We start from the raw sequence: 18809 nt of genomic DNA, 5'->3' as shown, positions 1-18809 counted from the left end.
AAAAAAACATGGTTAGGTCCCACAATTTTTCACATTAATAAAATCGCAGACTGGTAAATAACACGATTTATCCAATTCTATTGGATCAAAACAACTTGTATTTGGTTAGCATTTTTGTAAATACCAAAACATATTCAATGCCAAAAGATGCGTTTACGAAAAAGCAGAATTTACTGTCATTAATCATACAAATTTATACAATCCACCTCAAGCGAGTAATATTGAAAAATAAGTGGCAATTTCAGATTTGAATCAAAAAGTCGTAAAGCGACCGACGATATCAAGATGAAGCAAACAATATTGATTATTGAAATATTGTAAAAATATAAAAAACAGCAATAATTACTTCAACGATTAATTACTCAATTTTGTTTTATTAATTAAACCATTTTTTAAAACGTAAAATGCATAAACTTAATTAAAAAAAATACTTACAAACTACCATTATTAAAAACATCAACAATCACGTAAAATACTACACTTTATCGATACTAATATTATAAAGAGGAAAGATTTGTATTTGTGTACGTATTTCACTCACAAACTACTGGGCTTTTAAAAAATCTTTCACCACTAGTAAGGTGGTATCTGTGAGTAACATAGGCTTTTATATTATTTTTTATTTCAAGCTGGCGAAGTCGCCAGTGACATCTAGTATATAAAAAAAACATTAAACTTTAGTAAACAAGGAAACAAATTCACATGGGTACGAAATTAGAAAATAAAGTATTATATAAGACAAGGTACATCATGCTACATCGTAACTACGGCAACTAAATGTTAGATTTAATTACGATACTAGTCGCAAGTTAACCCGGGAGCCCGCCATTACAATAATCGACTCGCGATCGATTAATTTATTAACTAGAATTCTATACCATTCATGTGTCGATGGAACCGAAGACCGTAACCTGATTCTAAGATTAGCAAATCAATGCACAATAAGAAATTTTCATTAAAATGTTTACACATTTTAATATTTTGTAATTACGTAATCATCATCCACTTGCCCTTATCCCTTATGGAGGGTCGGCACAGTATGTGCTGCTCTTCCATACATCTCTATCAGCCGTCATATCTGAATCCACTCCTTTCTTAAGCATATCCTCTTTCACACAATCCATCCATACTTTCTTCGGTCTTCCTCTTCCTTTGTAGCCATCCACATTCAATCTTAACACTTTCTGGTTTATGTCTCCATCATTTCGTCGCATAACATGTCCATACCACGCTAACCTTTTGCTTCTCAATTTCTCCACCACTGGCGCTACTTTCAAACTTCCTCTAATGTACACATTCTTAACTTTATCCATTCTTGTCACACCACACATCCATCTTAACATACGCATCTCAGCCACATGCAATCTCTTTTCATCCGCAACTTGGTGGGCCATCATTCAGATCCATACAATACGACAGGTCTTATTTTGTAATTACGTAATATTCATTTCAATTACAAACAGAAGACTATTAAGGCAACGTTAATATTATGTTAAAACCTAACCATGATTTAATGCACTAAACCTAAGAAAATGACAAAACATTTTAAATACCACTAAGTATAAGACCACCTGTATTACGGCAAATTTATGAATCACTAACTTTCGCCCGCGACTCTGTCCGCCTGGAATAAAAAACAAAAGCAAGTAGTCCATGTGTTCTTCCAGACTATATTCTACATCTATGCCAAATTTCATTCAGATCCGTCCAGCCGTTAAGTCTACAAACTCCAACAAACATCTATCCATCCATCTAAACTTTCACATTTATAATATTAGCATGATAGGTAACGAATCAAAGAACCCTTTAAAGCATGTAATGAAAACTTTATTAATACGTTTAGACATAAATAAAGTAAAAAATCACAAAATCCAAGCGGACGATAACTGTAGCGGAATCTAAACCAACAAAAAACACCGCAAGAAAAAATTGTAAGACCGTTTTGATTCCAAAAATATTCAGTTTTAAGAACGTAGTTCTGTATGTTTGTCGGGCTGTTCTAAAGTTTAAATATATTTTGTGGAAAGTATTGATTCAGTTTAGCATTTTCTATTCTAAATACATTAAAAATCATCTAAAACATTGAAAAGAAGTAATAAAAACATAGTAAAATATTCTAACCTCAATATTGGATCAAGAGTTGAAACTGGTAATTGGAGTTACTCAATAAAGTTGGTATCATTGTTGATAAAAAGGTAATTAAATGCAAACAAGATATTATTCGACGAGCAAACCCAAAAAGCAATACGAAGTCATAGAATAAGGATTCCAAATTCTTTTGTGGTTCGCCGCCGAGGAGAACAGTAGCGGCATACATTGAATACAATACAACACTTATTTATAGTCAAAACTGTCGTCGCCATAGCGTCCCGCCCGACTCCCTTAAGGAGGCTTTACATTGAACAGGCTATTCATTTAATACGTAACGATACAAAAGTCATAAATTGCACATAATTAATTACTTAACAGTTGCCAGTATTCTTTGTATAAATCATTTTCTCTTTAGCTGCAGCGTTTTTAGAAATAATAGATGTTGGATGTTTTATTAGGACCATTTCTTGTGACTCGTTTCCTTATTTGACCACCATCTTCCCCTTAACACATATACTGATTAGTTTTAAAAATTCAAAAGCAATTTGGACTATCAAGATCTATAAAGTAAACCAATGTAACAGGTTCTTTAGAGTTAAATTCAGCCAGCTCCTTTTGCGGTTCACAAGATCAGAGGCATAGCAGCGCCCTAAGATTTTTAAAAAGGTAAAAAAGGGCTTGGAATAACGGTGCTCCCGTCCGCAAGGTCAGTTGCCAGACGATTTGCTTTTATTTTGTTCCCGTTCAACTTTCAATTAATTTCTATTCAGGCCGCGGTAGGTTAGTCAACATAACTTTAAAACAACATAAACAAATCAAGAAACAGTTTACTTTAAGTATGTTAACAATCATTGTTTCGAGAACTCTTTGTTTCAAATATCTATACCTCTTAATGTGTACTATCCTATCCTAAATTAGGTTTACTTTTTATTACAGCATTAATTTATCTAACTGAATTAGCATAAACATTTACAGAGAGCGGTGATCACTTAATATTTGGTAATTTAGTTTAGTATAGTCCTCGAGTTATTTTTTGCACTCAAAATATATTAATTCCGTTATTGACTGATCGTAGACAGTACCGCTAATTAAATCGATAACCCTTCGAAACGCATGTCAAAAGTCTGTATAATGTGAAACTAAATTAACATAAGACGACCGGATGTGACGTCGGTAAGATATGTCCCGGTCGATAGTGTTTGATTGACGTAACTTGTGATTTCATAATCGGTGCAGCGATGCGTATGACCGAATGACGAAAATCTTTTATTAGAGAAAGTACAATTTGTATCTGTCTGAATGCAAGATTGGAATATTGTAAAGGACCACCATTCTGAAGTCCGAAAAGGTGGGCAGAAATTTACCACTTTTAATAGTAGATTATCTCATTACACCTTCATTCTTACACTAATTAATTTAAAATTTACAATATTCTAACAAAATTATTTTACAATATTAAGATATAGTATATTAGCATTAACATAATTTTTTATTGTTTTAGTCCTGAATAAAAATGAAATTTTGTAATTAACCTTTGTATTTAAAAGCTAGATGAAGCATCAAGTTTCAAAAGGACGTTATCTCGGTTTAATTTGATCATATAAAATTAGGATCAACGACGCCCATAGATTCGATATGGGCGACAAAAAACAACAAAATCCTAGACGTATCGTGTAATTTGACAACAATGACGGTAATGATCGCAGTTTTTCGGTCCCAAAAGCACCAATGTCGATGAGTAAAAAACTCGTTAGCGTTATTATCCCTAATAAACGAGAGTATATGGCCAGAGACCATAATGGCATGGTCATTAGCGTAATGCTTGAGGATCGCCTTGGGGTGATGCGCCTTTGTGTCGCCAGGGTGCGTTCCTTGTACTATATTTACATATTTTTATTGTTGATAATTAGAACTCAATAAGGGAATAAAACTTAAAGACGTATTACTGACGCTTTCATACATACATTTCTTCTTTCAAAAATACTTATAAAAACAGAAGAAAGGGGTCAAGACAGCACTGGTCACGATTTTTTTGTGTGCCATAAAGATATAATGTTATTGCTGAAAAGTATCTTTATTTTTTACTAGCTGTTGCTCGTGATTTCGGCCGCGTGAAATTAACAAATATAGCCTATGTTACTCATAGATAACGTAGCTTTCCAACGGGGAAAGAATTTTTTAAATCGGTCCAATACTTTTTGAGTTATTTCAATACATACAAAGATACAAATCTATCCTCTTTGTAATATTAGTATAGATTATTCTGTTATCGCTACATTAATGCGGTAAAAATAGCAATCAACGAAGTTAAACTTCTAATTTTCCTACGTTTTATAGACCATCTTCTACATACAAAAGAAATAAGCAATGCTCATAATCTGTCGGCAACATCAAATATAGATATCACATTAAAAAAAAATCTGCAATCAACTTTTTCAAACAGCCACGTGCTGTGCGACGATCACCCTTTGTGATCAAACTCCACGGCTTATTTAAAATTAATAATGGAACAGAAAAGGCCACTTTCCCGATCACAGTTAGACATCGATGTCGATCTTTTGTTGAATGGAATCGATCTTGATATCGATTAGACACATCGATAATGGACGTAGTAACGAATGCGTTTGATTTTTTTTTTGTGGTAAAGGTCAGTAGGTACTTATGTCGTGATTATTGAGAACAAAACATCGGGTACGATTGTTTAATCGATTTTAAATATTTCTACAGTAAAAGTAGTAGATCAAGAGACTATTTTTGCAACTTTCAATTGTTTTTTATTCCAGAATATTTCTACCCTTTAACTGCCTTCCTTCACTGCCATCCTGATATAAAAACTTTATTTTATCGTTTACTTTTGTCAAATTTTCAATTGCAATTGTTAAAATTACCGTTACCATAAAACCTTGCTTCCTTAATGTTGGCAGCTTGTAGTACGGTCCCTTTCCCATATGAAGGTTTTTCTAATTCATTTAACCCTAAGTTTAATAGCGAGAAAATAAGCCTAAAGCGTGTCGTAAGTGTAGGGTTTATTGTCAAAGGAAAAAATGTTCAAAAATGTGCTGTGATTGCTGACATACTACGCCACGAAGTAGTGTGTCTACGCTTTATTATGTTAGTATAGATAATATTTTAATCATGACTAAAGCTGTTAAAGTCAATATGATTTTTAACATCCTGAGACAAGGAAATTACCTGATAGATCAGACTTTCTTAGTAAAGTTATCTTTAAACAGTATGTAAAAATCGATGAACAAACAAGAGCATTGAAACAACAACAAAGAAAAGTAAAAGAATAGATAAGACGGTTCAATTAATATTGAACAATAATTAACGATGTCACAAGGCGTATCTGTAGATGCATAAGGGTATGAATAATGACCGACCTTCCATTTTATCGGGAGCTCAAGATCTGTGGTTACGAAGTCACGTACGGTCCAACCATTGGTTAGGTATTATATACTAATAAATATAGACATCTGGCTTTCGTATATCATTACAATTTTTACAAATTGTTCCGAATATTTGACGATTTACAATCCGCAAATAAGCGGAACAATGATATATAGAACTGGAAAGTAATTGAATGTAAAGGAAAATAAAACTTACTACTGATCAGATCTCGATGTAATTTGGCATAGAAGTAGAGGGTAGTCTGGAAGCACACATAGGCTACTTAGTTTTTTTTATTATTACACGCGGACGAAGTCTCGGGCGACAGCTAGTATTATATATTACTAAATTAGAATTCACTTAATTCATGGAGAATATGAACATTACCAGCCAGTTGCACATAAACAACTGGCCAGTAAGAGACAGCGTTTATCTGTTTTCTTCTTTTTAAAATACTTCTCTAAAGATACTAAAGACAATCTTCAAGTAACATTTAACTTTATTTGCTTAAAATACTTTTTGTTCTAATCGGAAAAGAATTCAAATAGGTGACTTAAAAGCAATGAAGGTCTGACGATTATCCTAGTATGCAGGAGTGAGAAACAATTACGTTGTGTATCAAACAAGCTCAAGGGGACGGATGGCAACCGTATGCTGTGCGTGGTGCGTGCTACTGCGCCCGTGATTACACATCACAACGCCTGCAAGCATTTCTTACAGATTAATATAGAAGTGTAACACGGTACACTATAAGAGTGTTATTACATTTTTAATTACTCCTTAAAATAATGTATATGTTCATATACAGTAAAAGCATTATGGCTGTGGAAAATACGTAAGTATAGTTAGAGCGCGCACACCTTTGTCTAAACTATCGCACAACTGTTTAGTCGCGCTTTGATTACTATAAGGTTATATGGATGTCCACACACTACCCGATATATAGTTGTGCAACTTAACAATTGGCTAAACAATCGGCATTCTCACAGTTGTGCGATAATTTACTCAAAGGTCTACGCCCGCTCTTAATGCAAGTAGTTTAGTTGGTCATAACTTAACCTATAGTTTAAACTAATCAATTTGTGTAGTTGTAGTTACTATTAGGAAGTTTTCAAACTCTTTTGATATCGAATAATCAATCTTTCAAGTCGAATTTATTTAATACTTTAAAAATCTTTACATTGAGATATACGTATAATCGTGTACCGTGTAGTAATAGAATCGAAGTAGCAGCATCGAGCAGTCAGATTAATATGTCCCAGCAACCCCGAGTCTCGAGTAACCACCGGTTGTGCGACATTATAATGCGTCCGATAAACATCGAGTACAAGCACAGGACATCGGAATTGATCGATGCCAAATGACCACTTCGACACGCGTAAAGACCACTTACGCTTTGATATCTCGCTTGGAGTTTAGCTTTTGATTTGAGAACATGTATTCTAATATGTAGTTTAATTTGCTTCTAATCGATGAAATTATAAGTTGACCGGTAAATAAATAGAATATCGATTGATGTGATACACTTTTGGATGCAGGTCATGAAAAGCTTTGAACTTAGATATTTAAGACCGTAGAGGGAATGGTATTTTTAATCTGAGACGACAGCCGTTTAGCCGAACGATAAACAATTACAATTACAAAATTTATTAGAAAATGTGTTGTACAAAGTAAATGCATAATGAATGTTTCATTTTCTTTGTTAGTAAAATGACATTATTGATTATGGAAGTACTAAAATTTTGCATAAACATATTAAACTTTTCATAATACAATTGTTGAGTAATGAATATTCTTCTTTCGCCATCTATGATATGAATTTCGTATCATTGGTAAAATTACAAAACAAAAAGAAAACTCATTACAACGCCATCTATCGGAAAATCATTGCAACGCAACAAGTTTTTGATATCATTTATTAGAATTTCTACAAAGTACATTTGTTTTCGAAAGATGGCGTCACTACAAATTTAGATTATCTCCTAATTTAAATAAATTATGTTGTGTTTTCTTGCTAAAAAAATATGTGCATTCAAGTAAACTCGTATTTCATACCTGCATTTTCTGTTTATCTTTATAATGGGAATAAGCTTCAAATCTGTAATCGGAAAGGTTTTAACTATTTTTAATAATGCGTGTACTATTTGTTAAGTAAACATAAAACATGCTATGCTAATTTATAATTTCATGTTTTATAGTAAAGCGACTGTACGATTATGCCAGCTCGTTTCTTAAGATCTACTAGCAGCACTATGGGATTGACATGTCTTTCCCAAGACAAAAACCCCCCTTTACCTAACTAAGATAAAAAAAATGTTTTATAGTAAAAAGAAATTTTACTATTTAACATAGTGAAATGTCAGTACCAAAATCAAATAAACTTAACAACTATCTACTTGAATGTGTCAGCATAATTTAATAGGGAAAACAGTTGATTTGAAATTCCAATACTTCTCTCGTTATAACAATAGAAAATAAATGTCACTGTACATTCTCTATAAATACATTCCTACATTGTAAAACATTATTCAAATAATTTTATGCAATATTGCATGCACATAAAACTTAAAGTTGCAAGTCCTAGCACAAGTACAGTTTTTGCGGTTGTACAAAAGTTTCCGATCTGCGTACATTTTAAACCGTTACTTTGACCCAGTGCTGAGGTAAGATCGAATCATCTCTCAGTATCTGACGCATTACCGTGCAGTTTGAACGTCGCAATGTTCTTCGAAAGCTTTCTCCTGAACTTGGCTATTTTGGCAGCTCTGATAGTCGCATTAATATTCGACTATGTAACTAAGTTCTTTAGCTACTGGTACATCCGTCATATACCGTACAAACTACCGATTCCTTTCTTCGGAAGTGATTATCATCGGGTATTGAATCTAAGATCGACGTCTGATGAAGTAATGAACCTTTACACTAAGTATCCTGAGGCGAATTTTGTAGGAGTAATCAAGAGTCGAATACCTGAATTGATTGTGAAAGACCCGGATGTCATCAAGAAAATGTTGTCAACGGATTTCGCGAATTTCCATTGCAGAGGCATCGGTCTTGACAAATCTCGGGATGTTTGTTTAAGAAACAATCTATTCTACGCTGAAGGTGAAAAGTGGACCTTACTCCGTGAGGGATTGGAATCTTTATTGAACGGAATGCATCGTGAACCTGATGTCAGTTTACACGTCTGTTTATCAGGAACCAATGAAGTTGTGAATGTTCGAGAGCTGTTGTCAGAAATATTGGACGCCGTGTTTAAGGATTGTCTGTTTGAGGGAAAGGACGACGGTTTCCTATTAAATAACTTAAGACAGTCTATACAGCATCGCACCTTTCCGGAGAAACTCAAGAGTTATTTGAAAGAAATATTTCCTTCGGTGTATACTTTATTAGGATTGACCACCATTTCAGGGTTTCCAAGTGCGAAAGCCAATAAAGTCTTGAAAGAATCAAACATAGTGTTGCAGATTCAAAAAATAGGCCTTGTAGATAAAATGAACACGAAAAACAAGAAGGGTACTAAATTAGAAAATGTGACTGAATTGGAATTGGCATTTTCAATGGTTAGTCTTTTCGTAACTGAAGGATACATACCATGTCTAAATGTTATTACTTCCTTGTTGTTTGAATTAGCAAAGAACTCGGAAATCCAAGAAAAAATCAGAGTAAACAATTCTGTTAATGTTGATTATTTAGATGCGTGTATTAAAGAAGTTTTACGTTTGTACTCTCCATATTCTGTTATAACCAGAAAGTGTGTCAAAGCATATGAAATGCCAGAGAGTAAAATGATCTTGGATAAGAAAATCACTGTAACGGTTCCCGTCGAAGAAATCCATAAAGACTTGAAGCACTATAAGAGCCCTTGTGCTTTTAACCCGGACCGGTTCTTGGAAAGTGAAAATGAAATGAGGCATACGTTCGCGTACTTACCTTTTGGTGCTGGACCTCGCAAATGTATCGGTAAGTTGCATACTATGTGTTTTTATTTTCAAATACGAACCTATAAAAATATACATAAATTCTGAATTTCAAGTGGGAATAATTTTAATCATATAAATATTATAAATGCGAAAGTTACGATGGATGGATGGATGGATGTTTGTTAGCGTTTGTAGCCTAAACGGTTGAATGGATCTCCGTGAAATTTGGGACAGGTTTAGAGCATAGCCTGGAAAAACACATAAGCTACTTACTTTTGTTTTAATTCAACGCGGACGGAGTCGCGGGCGAAAGCAAGTGATTGAATAAAATCTTACAACAGTTACATTCAAGTGTACCGTAACCGCTTAACCAAATATATTGTGTCAATAGAAACATAAATAGGAATGGTGTCAGTTTTAGCACCGTTGAAGCTAAAAAAAATGAACAAAGGCCAATATCAGTGTACAAAAAATAGTATATTAACATTCCCTAACAGTACACTGTTCTACAGATCTCAAATGTGCAAGAACAGAAGCAGTAAATGAAACAATATTTAGTAACATTGTTTCCTTATTTCATCACCACCTCACTTATACGTCCCCACCGAGGGGCTCGGAGCCTACCCTAATAAGGGGTGACTAGGCCATAGTCAACCACGCTGGCCCAGTGCGGGTTTGTTGACTTCACATATATCTTTAAATTTCTTCGCCGATATGTGCAGGTTGCATCGCGATGTTTTCCTTCACCGTAACAACGTCGGGTAAATTATGTACATATAGAAATTCGAAAAATCGAAGATCACATTGGTACATGGCGGGATTCGAACCCAACACCTGTAGATTACCAGTCAAGTGTTTAAACCACTGAGCCACCGACGCTCTGACGCTCTGTTTCTTTATTTACAGGTGAACAATTCGCTATGCAGACAATACGAAAAGTAGCTAGAGCTATACTTGAAAAATACATAATAGAGACAACAGAAAAAACACCTTCACAGCTGTCGTTCGTAGATCATAACTTTATGAAAATCATTAAAGACGATATTTGGCTTAAATTCACACCTTTAGAACATTAGTTTGTGTTATTTTATGAATGTATTACTTACTATGATAAACGTGTTGCTATACTACGAACTAGCTATTGCTCGAGACTTGGTCTGCAAGAAATAAAAATATATAGCCTATATTACTCATAGATAAATTGTCTTTCTAACGGTGAATTTTTAAATTCCGCCGAATAGTTTTAGAGTTATTTCAATACGTACAAAAATACAAATATTTCCTCTTTATAATATTAAGTATATGTAACATTCCCGGTATCGGTTCTGGTGTTGGTAGAAGCTTTGAAGTAAAGATCGACATCATTCATAATGTTTGTGGAAGGATTTTATAGATCTGACGCAGGTTTATTATTAATTTTAAAATCAGTTTTTTTTGTCATATAACATAAGGATGAAATATAATTTATTTTAAGGTAATGGCGTATGAATAAGTGTTAGTGTTTAAACATTTAATATTTTTTTTAAAAAACGAATTTGCTCAATTTTAATATCAAGGCTATGTCTAATTTTTTTTTAATAAATGTATTTAAATAAAGATGTGTTAAGATTATTTAATAATTATAACTTAATTTTTACCAGTAAGTTAATGTTTAGAGTATGTTTAAACGAATTATTTAATAAAAACATTTGAACAACATTAAAAATAAAAATATTCAGTATAACGAAATTTCTGGAATGAAAATGTCAATAGTCAATAGGGATTATACGACAGTATATTTTTTGCACATTTCTTAATCGAGTACAAGTATTTTTTTTTCCATTTATTAAATGCAACAATGATAATAATCGGTCATCAAAATAAATTAACACTTGCTAGGTCGCAATTGCAATATCGTTATCATATCGGAGCAAATAGACTATCAACAATTCTAAGAATAAATTCCCTTCAAAGTCTAGATAAGAAAGCAATGATAAGTATCGTATCCAACTGAATTAGTAAATCAGTTGGATACGACTGGATAAATCATGTAAATTATGAATTTTACTAACATTATTAACGCAAAAGCTTAGATAGATAGAAGGACCTTTGTCACTACGTATTTTAAGAACGGTTTGACGGATTGTGTTGAAATTTAGCACAAATGTAAAACAGTCTGTAAAAAGACATAGGCCACTAATTGAGTTTTTTTTTTAATTCCCTTTAGATAGATATGTGGCCGAAAGCTAATATGACATGAAAATAACTATTTATCTCCTATGGCCTTTGTAATAACGACTTTCAGTAAATAATCTACCTAGATATTACTTTCATACAAAAGTTTCTCTTACAAATATATTATGGACAGGGGAAACAAAATACAGGGGTGGAAAGAATGGATAACGACAAACGGGGGTTTCTAAGCGAGGAAATTTTCCGAGGTATCTTTAGTGTATGGATAATCGAATCTAACAGACGGTACGATATCGACCAAGTCATTCCAAGTATGGCCGCGCAGTAATTTGTTTATCCACTCCCCTATTCCGTGTCGCAATCTCAAAACGCAAAAGGGAACAAGGGACCGATTATAAGAGGGTGAACAACAAGAAAAACTTAATATTTTAACGATTTTCTCGAAAAATTTAGAGAGTCGCCTAACGCTCTAATAATTTTAAGAAGTTAAATATATATATTAATAATAATAATAATATATTATAGGCGAATAATTTTCTCTGTGATAAAAGAAAGAAGATGTTTAATCCAACACTCTTTTTATTCTACGATTTTCTTGTTATCTTAGATTCGACGACAGTTTTGGTAAATGTGCGTTTTATTCGAATAGCATTCGGAGTTTCCTGAGATATTTCACTAGTCGAAAATGTCCGTAGATAATAAATAGAGAATATAATTCATGTCGACACCACACACTATTTTTGCATTGGTCAGACGTTTTCTTGATAATGTCCAAAATTTTCACAAAGACATGTTTTTCTAGTTGTTTGCGAATTTACGTTTGCTTTAATACTTTTATATGATAAAATGACTGCCTGAATTCGCCAAAAAAGCGAAGCAAACGCTGCTTATAGACATTAGCAATTGCAGACGCATTGCCGTTAGTCGACGAAGAGTCGCATAAACAGGATATTTCCCCTTCTGTGTCTCCTCTATCGTCGAATCGTTGTTAACATCAACTACAAATTGTTTTTAAATTCACTATGCACGCAAAACTATAAGCGCTTACTTATCAAGAGACAGACGAATGTTATCGTACCAAAAGATAAGCTATGAGTCCGGATATAAGGGTGGACGGGAATTTGAATTTTTATACGAGGTAATACCAATTCCAATACTTGTGAAGAATCATAAAAATATACTCTGTCTCCAAACAGTACTCTACGAAAATTATGCTTTCATTACAGTAAATAATTCACACCGACGCTTGCGCCTAATAAAAGTTTCAAGTCGGCGAAGTGGCGTTGTAAGGAGCGACGCCTAATCAAATATTTTTATGATCGACATCGTTTTACGGGCATCCTGCTACTCGAGAGGTGAGTATGGATTTGGTACATGTCAAAAGAGAAGGACATAGGTATGATCACTTAAAAAAAAACTTGGTAGAGCCAATTGGTTGTTGCATAGGAGTTATCGCTGTTGCATAGCTGCTTTTGAGCCACTAAGCTATGTACCAACATAAAAATCACCTCTATAATTCGTTAAATTAGAATTAAAGAAATAGAATTGATTATCGGCTAATTAATAATTTGCTTTGGATATAATAGTTGCGAATTGCTAGTTGTAGCCAAAGTTGCAGTAGTTCCCACAGTTGGAGGTAAACAAACGGCGACAAATAATTATTTAAGTATAATTCCTTATCACTTGTCACTTGTACCACACATTTGTAGCAGAGTTTGTTCACTTCGTTTATTCATTTATTTGTATAATTTATTAAAGAATATGAAGTAGACATGTTCCTTTTTGATTAAATGACAAAGAAAGAGTTTGATAACTTTATTTTGAGGGTCTTTGTCTTTTGGGGCACATTTTTTAAATTGTTGTGGAGTTTCCTTTTGTAGATATATTTATAGAGTTGTGTAAATGAACGGAAAGACAAGAACGAATGATTATTTTATAATGAAAGGAGTTCATTAATTAGTACATTATTCTAGATTGTGCAAATGATAAACTACACTAATATTATAAATGGAAAACTTAAAACATTTTTAAATAGTAACAACTATTCTCTAATCTCAAAAACTACTTGCGAAGTTGCGGCGAGACTCTAGTAGTAGTGATACGTTCCGGAGGCCTAATTTCAAATCTCTTCCTCTTTCTATCATCATCATAAAAAGGACGGGAAGGGGCTATGGTTTTTCACGGCGATAGGAAGCATAATTAAGGGTAATATCCTCTTTCAGTGCTTTCCTTCCTGTCAATTAAAGATAGAAAACGCATCTTTAAATGAAGATATCTATTGTCCAATACTGGTGGCCGCTTCTTTCTATACCTTATACTATAAAATAAAAATAGAAAAGTGAAATATGAAAAAATAAATACTGTGACACATCGTGTTGATAAAGATGTGTACACAATAGGATGAGGCTCATCGCATGTGTGAACAGCGGACGATCCGACGGTTATCGCTGACGTCACGTATCAACGCCACCTACAATATCAATTGTATTTTTTCACGTTATATTTTTATTCTTCATATTCCTATTTTTGTATCACACTTCTACAGATAACATATTTCAAGATATGTTTTGGTAAACTAATAAGAGATTATTTGATTCGTGTTTTGAAGTTTGCGTCCATTGCCGATTTTTTAAAGATAGCATATTCTTATACTTCACAGTTCATTCAACCGTTGGCTGTAAACTTCGCTAGTTTTCAAAATATATTTTCGCTGTGTTGTAATTTTCATTTTATCGCATGAAAACAAAGTACTTATGTATCAGGATGGGGCAGTCTCATGTGCATAAAACATTATCCCACTCGGCTCCCTTACTAAAGTGTCTGGCTGACTCATAAATTTTGGGACGCGGCGCCATCTAAGTTTGTTACTCAAGTTATCCGGAAAGCATTAGAAGGGGATAGAACCTTCAGTTTAAAAATAAACAATTTGGTATTTACAACAAGTATCGTAAGTGTTATTATATCTTAAAAATGCATTTTTATCTATTTTAATAAATTAATTCTAGAAGTCAAATCCCACTAAAATTATAAATGCGAAAGTTAAGATTTTAGTAAGAGTTTGTAGCCTAAACGGCTAAACAGATCTCGAAAAAATTTAAAAAGATGTAGAGGATATTCTGGAAGAGCACATAGGCTACTTACTTTTTTAATTTCACACGGACGAATTCACGAGCAAAAGCTAGTAAAGTAAACTCATAGTTATATTTCTTAGATTGTAACCAAACAGTTTAATTTTTTTTAAGAAGTTTATTTGTGTAAAAGTTTATAACTTCAATTGTGTGGTATGAATTACACAGACGCTCATAAACTTAACGGTGTAATTTAAGCCACGTGAAGAAAGAAGGAGTCTCTAGGAACGTACTCAACTCAAGGGTTAGGAGTATTTTAAAGATGATGACTACGTCCAAGTTACCAAAGGAAGCGGTAAATTTGTATAAAACAAAAACATTGAGACGAATTGAGTACCTCCTTCTTTTGGGAAGTCGGTCAAAAATGATTTGAAATGTTTATTTGTCGTTTGTTTAATCTGTGGTTATTGATATTACAACGCAGAAATTAGAAATTACAAAAAGAGGAGTATTTTAGCTAAATAACAAGAGTTTATGAATTACACCAGATCTAATCCGAGGTCTCATTCGTTGAGGAACGCTCACGTAGTAACGCCGAGAGCTCGCGTGGCATATCCGTTTGACGAGGACACTTACTTTGCCTCATTTGAACGTCATTTTAATATCTATCCAGTATATCATTTGATCTCCACCACTTCTTACTCATTTGTCAAAGAGAAATTTCGTTTGATTTATTACTTAAGATTCTCATTATGTTGGTAGTATGTTTTATGCTTAAAAGCGTGCGTATACCTAAAACAAAATAATTGGACAACTGTTTAATTTTTTTTTTCTTATAAGCCTATAAGGAGGTGCGCACACTACTCGATTTTTAAATATGCAACTAAACAGTTGAATTAGCTGCAAAACAATTGACAATCGCACAACAGTTATGCGATAGTTTAGTCAAAGATGTGCGCCCGCTGCAAGAACTGAAACAGAATGTTTGTAATATTAGAATATTTATTAGAATTAGAAATAGAATATCGATTAGAATCGAGAAAGGAATCACTCGTGTGTTTTAATTTGGATTTATATTTTAAAGTTGTCTAAGTGATAAATTTCGTTAAAATACGTTTTCAGAATATTCTCTTTAACAAACAATGCGACAATAATTACTAAAAGGCCTTTACTAATTTACTCTAGTTCGTGTAAAATCGTGAAATAATTGCTTCAGTGCTAATAAACATTAGGCGTGCGAGTCTCTGCGGAAGCGATAAAGGTAACTGTCCGGAACAGCACTATCGTTAACTAGTTCCCTGATATTTGTTCGTATTGGTGTTTCTACTCCGCTAGTGTTAGTTCAAACGACCCTTGCGTCATTCCTTCTGTTGCGGTCATCGTATTTAACCTATTTCATTCTAAATTAAATTTGTCTTAATTTTTTTTTCGTGATTAAGCACTAAGTTATCTTACTAATATTATAAATGCAAAAGTTTAGATGGTTAGCCAAAGGTCATAATAATAGAAATACGTTTCTTTAAAAATAAACTAAATATTTTTAATATGAGCAATTTTCAGCATTTCACTTCGATGTCTACATTTGGTTTGAATTCATTGTCATTAATGCGTAAACGTGTATCGTCGAAGATAGCTGTATTGTACTTGCTACGGGACTCAGTTCCGTAGCTTAGGGATTCCGAATACAAATTGGTTTAGTTATAAAACTGTAAGTTGTATGCACATTTTGTAGTCTCCGACGTACTCTTTAGAGCAGTTTTTGCGTCTTCCTCCATTGACTTCCGATCCTAGGAGGATTGTATTGAGATTAACCAATTTTCTAAGAATTGTCAGCGGTAGCGTGGTTCTAGGGATGTAACTAAAATAATGTAAATTTTTATCTAGTTGACTATTGAGTGAAGTTGCGTTATCAGAACCGGAATGATAATGATAATATGGCGCGGGAAACCCCTATTAACATAAATAGGAGACTCGATTTTCGAATTTTTTTCTTTTTAATAAAATATGTTTTTAATTACATCATTATGTTTTATTATTAAAAAGTTATACGAGGATTATAATGGATTATTTATTATCATAAAAAGTAATTATAGAAGAAGTAAAAAATGAACAAGGGTTTAGAGCTAGGCTATTTATCAAAGGATCTAAAAGCGTCGCAAATTAGGTGCTTAGAGTTAATTTACCATGACACTGACATTTAGGGTGGTTGGGCAGCTCGGTTGCAAAGTTTAATACTGTGAAATTTAACAAAAAAAATACGCGCATCATGTCAGCCTTTGGAATACTTAAAGAATTATCTTTAAGATTATTGCCAGTAATCTTATTTATTACTTTATGTTATTACCGTTATCTGGCTTTGAATTTACATTCTTAAATTAATTGCCAGCACTGTACTTTTGTACATAAAGAAAGATTTCTTTTGGTAAGTGTGATATATAATAATAGGCAGCTTTTGATGTTTTGCAAAAAAAGACAGTTTTTTTACAAAATATTTTATTAAACGTCCTTATAAATTAATATAAAGAAAAACATAACAAAACCCGTAAAGAAATCAACAATAGCATATAAAATTACGTTTCTCCTATGTCTCGATCAATAGACTGAATAAAGGTCGCCACCAATGCGACCGTGAAATGAACAGACGATAGAAAACAGTATAAAAAGAGATCGTAGAAACTTTAGTTGTACAATAAAGTTGTAGTTTTCGTAAGTCACAGTGAAAGTAGAAAGTCATAATACCGAAGACCATTGATATCGAAGGCATAGGCATCGCGAGCTTCTAACTAAAATATAATATTCAATGAACTATCACAGAGTATATTGGCATGTATTAGTGCTTTCCATGGTGGAAGCCCCAGTCTTTGTGGTCATGGTGGCCACCCTTCTTGCCATGATCATGATGATGATGATGATGTTCTTCATGACCGTGGTGTCCCTTGTGTCCATGGTGGTCCTCGTCGTAATGATGCTTGTCGTGATGACCGTGCTTACCATGATGATGCTCATGATGACCCTTTTCGTGGTGTCCACCCTTCTTGTGGTCTCCTCCGTGATGCTCATGGTGTCCGTGATGATGTCCGTGCTTGTGGTGCTTGCCCTCGTTATGATGGTCATCGTAGAAGTGATGGTCCTTGTGGAAGTGATCTTTGTGGTATTTCTTGTGGTAGCCATCGGTTTTTTCTCCCTTATCATGATGCTTGTGGTGACCGTGTTTACCTCCTTTGTGGTGGTGACCGTGCTCGTGATGGTGGCCATGATGGTCGTGCTCATCCCAATGTTTCTTGTGGCCACCGCCATGTTCGTGATGGTGTCCTTCGTGGTGGTGCTTTCCGTGATCGCCGTGTTCGCCCTTGTGATGGTGGTGGTGTCCCTTGTGACCCTTGTGGCCCTTGCTACCGTGTTCGTGGTGATGATGGGCATGGTGCTCTTTGCCACCACCCTCTTCGTGATGGCTCGCCTTGCCGCTTGCTGCGGCCACGAGGTCCTTCTCCTCCTCGCCGAGTTCTCTGGCGTACACTGCCACAAGGCAGAGGAGCCCGATGGCTACAACGCACTTCATTTTGATTGCTGTTGTTCTGTGTTGCTTGGAGTACTTCAAGTGTCTTTTATAGTTGATCAGTTTCAGATGAGGAAAGTATGCCGCAAGCGACGAGCGCAATACTTCAGGGACGCTGACGGTTGCCCAGGCGCTGGACCGTTACGCGACATTTCGAATTGACTGTTTGTTGATAATGATTAAAAAGAATCTTACAACATCGACATGGAACTAATAGAAAATGTAAAAATGACGTACGTAACTCAATTAAAATGAGTCCACGATTTCGAGCTACTTAGATACCTAATATTTTTAAAAACAGACGGTACAAAGTCTGTCTATGATGCCGTATTCCACAGTAATACGATAATATTCACCAAATTTTGGACATTTGATTTAGAAACATGTTTAATTATCGTTTTATATTTCTCTGTGACCTCCCATACAGGCAGATGCATTTATTATTCTCAAAGCTCGACGAAGACAAAGCAAAAAACAAGAGCGTGTCTGACAGGACACTGCGCGTTAAATTGGAATTTGATTACCCTCTCTGTACCTTGTTAGTAGACAGCGTTTTGATAAAGAGTGAATGAAATTCTTTAAAGTTGTCGATTCATTTCCTTTGGTAGC

The 18809-nt window shown here is 34.1% G+C and overlaps 2 protein-coding genes across 2 annotated transcripts; one reads left to right on the top strand and one right to left on the bottom strand.

The window, feature by feature from the left end:
* The first annotated feature begins 8183 nt into the window (after positions 1-8183).
* On the top strand, positions 8184-10607 carry LOC106111572 (probable cytochrome P450 6d4). Its single transcript, XM_013293699.1, has 2 exons — positions 8184-9444; positions 10311-10607. Exons 1-2 carry the CDS (start codon positions 8202-8204, stop codon positions 10478-10480), a joined length of 1413 nt encoding a protein of 470 aa, XP_013149153.1. The 5' UTR covers positions 8184-8201; the 3' UTR covers positions 10481-10607.
* Positions 10608-17474: 6867 nt separating this feature from the next.
* LOC106111509 (histidine-rich glycoprotein-like) lies at positions 17475-18203 on the bottom strand. Its single transcript, XM_013293626.1, has one exon. The coding sequence runs from the start codon at positions 18201-18203 to the stop codon at positions 17475-17477; it is 729 nt and encodes a 242-aa protein (XP_013149080.1).
* Between the last annotated feature and the right edge of the window lie 606 nt (positions 18204-18809).

The sequence above is a fragment of the Papilio polytes genome, unplaced genomic scaffold, assembly GCF_000836215.1.
Source record: "Papilio polytes unplaced genomic scaffold, Ppol_1.0 DF824158.1, whole genome shotgun sequence".
Lineage (NCBI taxonomy): Eukaryota > Metazoa > Arthropoda > Insecta > Lepidoptera > Papilionidae > Papilio > Papilio polytes.
Note: the sequence above shows the minus strand (reverse complement) of the source record. Positions and strands in the feature narration are given on the sequence as shown.